The sequence below is a fragment of the Pseudorca crassidens genome, chromosome 2 (genome assembly GCF_039906515.1).
Source record: "Pseudorca crassidens isolate mPseCra1 chromosome 2, mPseCra1.hap1, whole genome shotgun sequence".
Lineage (NCBI taxonomy): Eukaryota > Metazoa > Chordata > Mammalia > Artiodactyla > Delphinidae > Pseudorca > Pseudorca crassidens.
The window spans coordinates 42,313,683-42,325,104 of record NC_090297.1 but is presented as its reverse complement, the minus strand read 5'-3'; the positions used below and the strand labels follow the sequence as shown (position 1 = coordinate 42,325,104).

Here is an 11,422-nt window from a genome sequence, read left to right as displayed (position 1 = left end):
TTGCTCACATCTTCATCATAGTGGGGTAAGGGCTGGAGGGCTATTCTGAGAAACAGACATAGGAAAGGGCAAAGAAAATTATTTTCTGTATTCTTCACAGTGTTCCAGGCTCCTCTAGAGGAGCAAAGTTATATTGCTTACGAAAGTCATGGCATAATAAGATTTAAATGGTAGGTGATTTATGTATTTAAAATTCAGAATAGCTGACGGAAGTATTCTGCCCAGCCTTACCCACATTGAAATAAAACTGAAAATGTCAAAGTATAAAGAAATGCTGCAAATGTTTTATTAAAAATGTATTTGTGCTGAAGATTTCTTAAAGTATTTCTCCTATGTGTTGAAATACTCCTATTATTTATTATGCCCTTTGATGAGATACAAGGAGTTAAACTTAATGTTTATGATATTGCTCTAGTTCTTCCTGTAATTTTGTTTCTAGAAATAATTGGCAAGGGAAGTAGGACCACTCTATGGTAAAGATCAAGAAAAGCAATACTAGCATGGACATGTTAAGAGACTCAGAAGCTGGTAATTCAGTTTTAACTTTACATGATTTCAGTGTACACAAAGTTTCAAAAGAAAAAAGTCATTCAATATTATGTTGAAGGTTTTGTATTTCAACCTCTGTATTTCTTCGTGTAAATATTCCCTTAATGTTGTCATCTTTTTGACCATCATAAAGTGTCATATTTAGTACATTTCCAGTACATTCTTCTAATGGAATGGTTGACAAGTATGAAAATACTTTCTCCATTACAGGCTCCCTGAGAAAAGGCATTGGAGGGCTCTTTTTCACTAGGGAATCATCAGAAAACCAGTCATCAGTTACTTCTATACTTTGGCTGTAATAAGAATCAGATGGTAACGTTGATAAGCTTAAGGTAACACTGCCGGGATTTGTTGCCAAGCTAGTCTCTGAGGAGTCACAAATGACCATTTTTGTTGCAAGGCAGAATTCATCTTTAGAATAATCTTTAATTGCTGTAAAAAAAATTAGATTTACTATGAATATTACATATTTATGAGCCAAATCTTAATTATAAGGATAATGTTACTTTCTAAAATTCAAACTCTTCTTAGGGTTTTAATGAACAGGATGATGCAACAGTGAAAATGCTAAGTTGCTATCATCATCCATACAATGTTAAGTATGTAATGGGGAATCAGCAATATTTTCATGATAATCAAGAGTACAAAAATCTATTCTAAATAAAATCAACCTGTTTTAACAGGAGAAGATTCTAAACAGGCTAGAAAGCTCAGTTCTGGAATGTTCCTTAAAATTAGAGATGGCAGACAGTTTCTTAACTATTTATAGCTAAATATTGTCTTATTTAAAAAATAAATTTTAAAATGCCTCCTTAAGCAGGTAGATTACAAAATGTTTGATCCACAGTGGGAAGGGCCTATGAGTTGGCTTTATACCAAGTAAAGTAACAACTAACATTCATATAGTGCCTTACAATTTACAAAGCAGTTCAATATACTTCCAGATCTCATTTATCCTCTCAGTTATTCTTCAAGGTAGTTATTAGCCCTACTTCACAAAAGATATGACTGAGACTGAGACTTAAAGGAATGTCACCAAAATCAGATATAAAATGGACTTCAATCTAGATTTGTGTTACTCTAAGTCCCGTGCTTCTCCCACTACATTATTTATGCTGCACAGTTGTAAATAAAAATTGTTAAGTTTTAGAAAAGATCACATTTACACAATATCCTAAAATATCTTTTATAATATTTTACATGTTAATTTTTGATATGAATATATAACATTGTTAATGCTGTTTTAAATACCTTATTACATTTTATATTCAGCATTTCTAAAATTATGTAGGAGGGTAATGATTTGAGGTACTAAGTCAATATCTAAAGGGTTACAAAACACTCATGTCTTTTAACTCTCCATCATTACTATATGGCATTGACTGTGATACCTTTGGATTTAAAGAAGGGACAAAAATTAAAATTTCACATTTTAATTTAAGACAAGACATTATAAATCTTGTTTTCTAAAAAATATATGCCCATTCATATACTAATAAAAGTTTCCCTTGAGTTTTTATGATTTAAAAAAATATTTAGATACTTAGGATATATTTAGGATAGCCTCTTGATTCTTTAAAATGTGAATTGCTGGAAGTTGATTATAATTTATTCTAATAAATTGTTGAGAGAAAGTACCTTTTTTATGTGCTCTTTCCTTTTTTCTTTGCTCCTCCTACATAAAAAAATGTTATTTGTGTTTTAAAAATTAATAGTTTTTAAACAATTTGATATATATTTATATAAGAATAATATATTTTAACATCATAATAAATTTTTGACAGAATCATATTTTCCACGATATGAATTTATTTTACCAAACTATATTGACAGGAAAGAAAAAGTGTTGAGGTATCATCTGAAAAGAATGTGAATTGGTTCAAGAAGGCAGTCTCCAGGATAGGGAATGAAGGGTGAAATAGAGTTCAACAGGATTATTTCTCTCCATTCTCACTAACTTAGAGTCACTTGGTTAAAACTAGAGAGGGCTAAAAAAGTAATTACAATTCCTAGACTTGCTCATTCTATTAACTAATAACAACAAGAAAGTGAATTCTGGCAGAAGGCTTTTATAAAAATGCGACTATTCTTTTGAAGCAAGTAGAACATTTGATCAAACAATACATTCCAGATGTGTTCTGGGAAGTGTGGTGGTGTAGTAGTTCTCAAACAGGGCATCAGAATCACCTGGTGTGTTTATTAAAATGCTGATTCTTGGACATAATATCAGACCCTACTAAAACAGATTTTCTGGCAGTAGGGTTTAGGAGTATGCAGTGTAACACACTCCTCAAGCAGTTCTGATTCAGTTTTTCCTTAGACCACTAGATAAACAATGAGTTTGTGCATAGGGTGTTTGGTATGCAGTGGGTGAAGACAGAGAGATAATATTGTCTCGTGTTACAGGGGAAGAGTGTGGGTATTCTATGCTGATTTTCATTGTCTTGTTCACCGAAAAAGGCTTGCTTAGGATATACATATATATAGGGTATACATATATATAGGATAACACATAAGTACTTTTTTTTTTTACAACTTACTTTACTTTTTGGTCATATATATAGGATAACACATAAGTACTTTTTTTTTTTTACAACTTACTTTGTATATAGGATATATATATGTATATAGGATATATAGGATAACACATAAGTACTTTTTTTTTTTACAACTTACTTTACTTTTTGGTCATTTTCAACTTTTATTAATATAAATGCCAGTATAGGCTCCTGACTTACCTTGCCTGGATTTAGGACCAATTCAATTTGTGACTCCTGTACAAATTATATTAGAACATTGCTTCTCACACTTTCACGTGCCTATGTATCACCTGGGGGAGCTTGTTAAAATGCATATTCTAACTCAATAGGTTTGGGATAGGGTCTGAGATTTTGCATTTCTAACAGGCTCCCAGGTAATGCTGATATTGTTGGTCTGGAAACCACAGAGTAAGGTCCTAGACTGATTAAAATTCTACCCCAACTAAGGGAATGACAAAATGGGCATTCTTATATATTGTTATATATAAATAGGTATAATTTTTCTGGAGGGCAATTTAACAAATCCATTTCTAGAAATTTATTATGCCAGGTAAATAATTTTGGATTTGTATAAATATTCAGTTACCAGAATGTTCATCACAACACTGTTTAGCATTTTTAAAACCTACAATTTAAAATTCTAAAAGTAAGGAAATCTTTAAATATGTTAGGATATGTGGATATTAATACAATGAGTATTCTTTCAAAATGATACTATAGTATCAGAAGTAAGTAAAGACTCAAAAAAATGATGGGGACGTATAAAAAAGAGGAATAATCTTAAACAAGTGGCTCACTGGTTAAATTTAGGAAAATTTGAGCATCAAAATAGTGATAGTAATGGATTATAATCTGCTGAATAAAATAGAAATCCATGAGTCTATATTAATAATAAATAAAATAAGGAAGAGGGTAGGGCTTCTTTCTCACAGTAGAAAGCCAAATGACAAATATGGATGGGAGTGGCAGAATTAGAAAATCATCATATTGTTACAGTTTTGTAAAGATTAGCTCAAGTAATAATAATTTATATAGCTAGTAAGTAGAGTTTGATGAAGAGGAGGATATTTACATGTTTTCAAAGTGTCACCACACAGCTTGTTTATTAACTGTAAGGGTAAAAACAGAAATAATTCAGTGAGGAAAGAACAGACATCATCTTGATTATGTGATCAACTAAAATCACCAGTGAAGAGCAGATGTACACTGTACGCCTTCAGATGTGATAAACTGCAAGGAAAAGTCACACTGAGGAACAGTCTATGATCTATAAAATAACTGGCTTGTATTCTTCAAAAATGTCAATATCATTGAAAGACAAAGAATGGAAATTTTAAAATATTTTGAACTAAATAATTATGAAAACAAAACATAAAATTTGTGAGATGCAACAAAAGAAGGCCTTAGAGGAAAATTTAAATATTAAATGTTTATATTATAAAAGAACAAAAGTCTAAGAATAATAAAGCATAAAACTCCAGGCAAGACTGATTTAGGAAAAGAGAAATATCAGGAATAAGAAGAGTACCATCACTAAAGATTCTATAGATTTTAGAAGCATAATAAGAAGAAACTACTAAAAACTTTCTGCCAATAAACTTAACAACTTAGGTACAATGGACAAATTTACTGAAAAAAATTTCTAAAACATACAAAATAGAAATATTTTGTATGTTCCACATCTGTTAAAGGAGCTAAATTCATAGCCAAAAATTTTCTCGGACTTCCCTGGTAGTGCAGTGGTTGAGAGTCCACCTGCCGATGCAGGGGACATGGGTTCGTGCCCCAGTCCGGGGAGATCCCACATGCCACGGAGTGGCTGGGCCCGTGAGCCATGGCCGCTGAGCCTGTGCATCTGGAGCCTGTGCTCCGCAACGGGAGAGGCCACAACAGTGAGAGGCCCGTGTACCACCAAAAAAAAAAAAAAAAAAATTTCTCTTGAAGAAAATTCCCGACCTTGATGACTTCATTGGTGAATTCTAGAAAAAAGTTTGAGAAGGCAATATAGCCAATTCTACACAAAAATTTTTCAGAAAGTAGAGGAGGAGGAACCATTTCCCTATTGTTTTGTGACGAGAATAAAACTGTGATACCGAAATCTAACCAGATATTACAAGATAAGAAAATTATAAAATAATATCCCTCGTTAACATAGATGCAAAAATTATTTAAAATATATTGGTAAATCAAATCCAGTGGGGTTTATTCCAGGAATATAGGGTTGATTTAACATTTGAAATTCAATGTAATTCACATTAACAAAATAAAAGAGAAAACTCATGTGAACAATTTTAAAAGGTGCAGGAAAAGCATTTGGCAATATCAGCAACCCTTCATGGCAAAACAAACAGACAAACCTCTCAGGAAAAAAGGAATAGAAGGGAATTTCCTCAATCTGACTATATGCATCTACAAAAAATCTATAGCTAATTTCCTATTTAATGATGAAAAGCTGAATGTATTCTAAGATCAGAATATAAAAAGGATATCTGTTCTCAGTACTTCTGTTCATCATTATACTGGAGGTCCCATCCAATGCAATAAGATGCGAAAATAAAATAAAAGCATAAACATTGGAAAAGAAATAAAACTGATGTTTTTTACAGATCTCATGCTTGTACATGAAGAAAACCTTTTGTGGTCCTCAAAAAAACTACTAGAAGTAATAAATAAATTTATTTATAAAGGTCATAGAACACAGGTCAACTGTAGTAAAGATGGCAATTCATTATAAACTAATGTATAAACTAAATGTAACTCTTGGGACTTCCCTGGCATTCCAGTGGTTAAGACTCCACACTTCCACTGCAGGGGCCATGGGTTCGATCCTTGGTCGGGAAACTAAGACCCCCATGTGGTGTGGGGTATGCTGCGTGGTGCAGCCAAGAAAGAAAAAAAAAAAGGTAATTTTTATCATGATCTCAACAAGATTTTTTTCTAGCTAAAGTTCACCTTAAAATGTATATGGACATGCAAAAGAATAAGAAAACCTAAAACAATGTTGAAAAAGAAGAATGAAATTGGAGAAATCGTACTGCTCAATTTTATAATTTACTATACAGCTAGAGTGTCGTATTGGTAGAGATAGACACACAGGTCAATAAACCAGATAGAGAATGCAGAAACAGACTAACACATATATGCCCAACAGATTTTTCATAAAATTTGCACAAACAATTCAATGGAAGAGGATAGCCTTTTCAAAAATTAGTGCTGGAATAATATGACATTAATAGCCCCCCAAAATGAACTTTGATTTAAACCTCACACTTTATACAAAAATTAACTAAAAATGGATCAGAGATAGAAATATAAAATGTAAAATGGTAATAGCCAAAACAATCTTGAAAAAGAAGAACAAAGTTGGAGAACTTACTGATATCAAAACTTACTACAAAGCTATAGCAATGAAGACAGTGTGGTATTGGTATAAGGACAGATATATAGATCAATGGAATAGAACTGAGATTCCAGAAATAAATGCTCATATTTACAATCAGTTGATTTTTGACACGAGTGCTAAGACAATTTCATAGGAAAATAATACTCTTTTCAACAAATGGTGTTGGGACAACTAGGTTTATACATGCAAATAAGTGAAGTTGGATCAATACCTCATACTATATACAAAAAACTAACTCAAAATGGATCAAATACTTAAATATAATAGCTAAAACTATTAAATTCTTAGAAGAAAACAGAGGTATAAATCTTTATGACCTCAATTAAGGAATGATTATAGATATGACACCAAAGACACAAGCAACAAAAGAAAAAATTAGGTAAACTGGACTCAAGAAAATTAAAACCATTGGTTCTTCAAACAACACCATAAGAAGAAAAGACAACCCATGAAATGGGAGAAAATTTTTACAAATCATATATCTAATATAGGATATGTATCTAGAATATATAAAGAATACTTAAAACTCAACAACAAAAAGACAAATAGCCCAAATTTTAAAAATGGACAAAGCTTTGAATAGATATTTCTCTAAAGAAGATATACAAATATCCAATAAGCACATGAAAGTATTTTCAACGTCATTAGGTTTTAAGGAAATGCATATCAAAACGATGACAAGATACCACTTGATGCCCACTAGGATAACTATAATAAAAAGACAGGTTAAAAACAAGGGTTAACAAGGGTGCCACAAAATATAATCTTCATATACTACCTGTGGGGATATAAAACGGTGCAGTCACTTTGGAAAAAAGTCTGGCAATTCTTCAAAAATTAAACATAGAGTTACCATATGACACAGCATTTCCATTCCTTGGTATATACCCAAGAGAAATGAAAACATATACCTGCACAAAAACTTGTATACGAATATACATAGTGACATTATTCATAATAGTCATGAAGTGGAAACAACTCAAATGTCCTTCAACTGATAAATGGATAAACAAAATGTGATATATCCACACACAATGGAATATTATTCAGCCATGAAAAAGAATAAAATATTGATATATGCAATAACACAGAGGGACCTTGAAAACATTATGCTAAATGAAAAGGCAGATACAAGAGACCTTATATTGTATGTATCTATTTATAAGAAATTCCAGAATAGGCAAATCTATAGGTACAGAAAGTATAGATTAGTGGTTGTCTAGGCCTAGGAGGATTGGAGGAAAATGGAGGGGCAGTGATTGCTAAAGGTACAGGGTTTCTTTTTGAGGTGATAAAGGTGTCCTAAACTGCTTGTGAAGATGGTTCTATAACTCTGTGAATATCTATCTAAAAACTACTGAATTAGACACTTTAAAAAGGCAAATTGTATGGTATGTGAACTATACCTCAATAAAGCTATTAAATATAAAACAAAGCAACCTAAAACTAAGAAACTTTTAGAAGAGAACTTAGAAACAAATCCTTGTGACCTAGGGTTAGACTAAGAGTTATTGGACATGACACTTAAAGTATGATTCAAAAAGGAAAAATATACAACTCAACAACAAGGAAGCAAACAACCCAATGAAAAATGGGCAGAAGGCCTAAACAGACATTTCTCCAAAGAAGAAATACAGATGGCTAATAGGAACATGAAAGATGCTCAACAGTGCTAATATTAGAGAAATGCAAATCAATTACATTGAGGTACCACCTCTCACCAGTCAGAATGGCCATCATTTAAAAGTCTACAAATAACAAATGCTGGAGAGCGTATGGAGAAAAGGGAACCTTCCTACACTGTTGGTGGGAATGTAAGTCGGTACAGCCACTATGGAGAACAGTATGGAGGTTCCTCAGAAAACTAAAAATAGAATTACCATATGATCCAGCAATCCCACTCCTGGGCATGTATCTGGGCAAAACTATGATTCAAAAAAATACATGCACCCCTATGTTCATAGCAGTACTATTCACAATAGCCAAGACATGGAAACAACCTAAATGTCCATTGACAGATGAATAGATAAAGAAAATGTGATATATATATATATATATATATATATATACAATGGAATACTACTCAGCCATAAAAAAGAACAAAATATAAAGCCATTTACAGCAACACGGATGCAACTATAGGTTATCATACTAAGTGAAGTAGTCAGAAAGAGAAAGACAAATACCATATGATATCACTTATATGTGGAATCTAAAATATGACACAAATGAACCTATCTATGAAACAGAAACAGAATCACAGACATAGAGAACAGACTAGTGGTTACCAAGGGGGAGGGGGTTGGGGGAGGGGGGAGTGAGAGGTTGAGGTTAGCAGATGTAAGCTTTCATATGCAGAATGGATTAACAACAAGGTCCTACTGTACAGCACAGAGAACTATATTCAATATGCTATGGTAAACTGTAACGGAAAAGAATATTAAAAAAATGTCTATATATGTATAAATGAATCAGTTTGCTGTACAGCAGATTAATACAACATTGTAACTCAACCATCTTCAATAAAAACAAAACAAAACAAAAAGGTAAAATGGATAAATTGGACTTCACCAAATTAAAACTTATGCTGTTTTTCATTTTGAGAGGATGAAAACACAAGTCATCAAATGGGAGAAAATATTAGTAAATCACATATCTGACAAAAAGACTTGTATCCAGAATATACTCTCTAACTTAAACAGAAAGATAATCCAGTTAGAAAATGCACAAGAGACTTGAAGAGACTCTTCACCAAAGAAGATATATGGATGGCAGAAAATTAAAAATATGAAAAGCTGTTCAACATCACTACCCGTTAAAGAAATGCAAATTAAAATCACTAAACACATTTAAATGGCTAAACTTTAAAATGCTGCTAAGTACCAAATGATAAAGAGGATGCAAAAACATGATTATCTTATACGTTACTGGTGGATATGTAATATAGTACAATCTGGAAATCAATCTGGAAATTTCTTGAAAAATTAAACATATTTACCACATGATCCAGGAACTGCATTTCTGGGCATTTATTTTAGAGAAACTAAAACTAATGTTTTCCAAAAAGCCTATACACAAACGATCATGGCATCCTTATTTTGTAATAGCTCCTAAATGGAAACAACCCAATACTCCTCAATGGATAAATGGTTAAACAAACTGTGATATCTCCACACAATGTTACACTACTAGCAATAAAAAAGGAAAAAACTATTGATACATGCAATGATATGGAGGGATCTTACGGGCATTATGCTAAGTGAAAAAAGGCCAAGCTCAAAAGGCCATATGCTATAAGATTCCATTTATATAACATTCTAGAAATGAAGAAATTACAGTGATGGAGAAAAGATCAGTGGTTGCCAGAGGTTAGGGAAAGGGAGTGGGGGAGTGACTATAAAGGGTAGTATGAGGGAGTTCCTTTATGGTGATGGAACAATTCTTCTGTATGTTGGTTGTCGTGGTGGTTATACAAACCTATACATATGATAAAATGTCATAGAATTATATATAAAAACAACAAAAAGTGAGTACATGCATAAACTGGTAATCTTTGAGTTAGGTCTGTAGCCTAAATTTCCTGGTTCTGATAATGTATACTTATAATAAAGTATACTTTTCATAAAGTATACTTATATAAGATGTCATTGGGGGAAGTGGGTGATGGGTATACAGGACATCTTTGTAATTTTTCTGCAACTTTTTGGTCTGTAATTCAGAATAAGATAAGATAAATATATTGTATTTATATTTACTAACAACAAACAGTTGGGAAATAAAATTTTTAAATCAATACTATTTACCATAGCATAAAAATAACTATAAATAAAACTAAAACAAATGTGAAGGACTTCTACACTGAAAACCACGAACTAAAATAAAAGAACACCTCAACAAATTAAATTAATACATATAAATTAAAGAAGTCAATAAAAGTAGAGTGGGACTTTCCTGGGGCACAGTGGTTAAGAATCTGCCTGCCAATGCAGGGGACACGGGTTTGATCCCTTGTCCGGGAAGATCCCACATGCTGTGGAGCAACTAAGCCTGTGTGCCACAACTACTGAGCCTGCGCTCTACAGCCTGCGAGCTGCAACTACTGAGTCCACGTGCCACAACTACTGAAGCCCGTGTGCTCTAGAGGCCACATGCCACAACTACTGAGCCCACACGCCTAGAGCCCGTGTTCCACAACAAGAGAAGCCCATGCACTGCAATGAAGCATAGTCCCCACTCGCTACAACTAGAGAAAGCCCGTGCGCAGCAATGAAGACCCAATGCAGCCAAAAAAAACTTTGACAGTTTGGCAACAGAATTAAACACCTCTTACCATTTGATCCAGCAATCATGCTGTTGGTAGTTACCCAAATGAGTTGAAAATATATGTCCACACAAAAACCTGCCCATGAATGTTTATAGCAGCTTTACTCATAATTGCCAAAACTTGAAAGCAACCAAGATGTCCTTCAGTAACTGAGTGGATAAATAAATTGAAGTAGATCCATACAATGGAATATTATTCAGCAACAAAAAGAAATGTGCTATCAAGCCATAAAAAGACAGAGAGAACTTTAAATGCATATTAATAAGAGAAAGAAATCCAAAAAGGCTACATACTGTATGATTCCAACTATATGACATTCTGGAAAAGGCAAAACTATGGAAACAGCTGAACAATCACTGGCTGGAGGGAAGGATGAACAGGGATGGAACAAGAAGATTTTTAGGGTAGTAAAACTATTGTGTCTGATACTATGATGGTACATACATCTCTGTTTCTCTGTCTTTCTGTCTCTTTGTTCCTGTTTATCTCTGTGTGCATGTGTGTGTGTGCCTGTCTGTCTGTCTGTCTGTCTCTCTCTCTATATATATAGATATGTCAAAACCCATAGAATGTAGGATTCAAGAGTGAATACTAATGTAAACAATG

At 32.9% G+C, this 11,422-nt stretch overlaps 1 protein-coding gene across 1 annotated transcript in view; it reads right to left on the bottom strand.

Annotated features, from left to right (window-relative positions):
* Nucleotides 1-754: 754 nt before the first annotated feature.
* C2H1orf185 (chromosome 2 C1orf185 homolog) overlaps nt 755-11,422 on the bottom strand; it is a 31,979-nt gene continuing 21,311 nt past the window's right edge. The window contains exon 4 of the mRNA XM_067712370.1: nt 755-981. Within this exon, the coding sequence (XP_067568471.1) occupies nt 877-981 (105 nt within the window). The 3' untranslated portion in view covers nt 755-876. The remainder of the gene's footprint in view (nt 982-11,422) is intronic.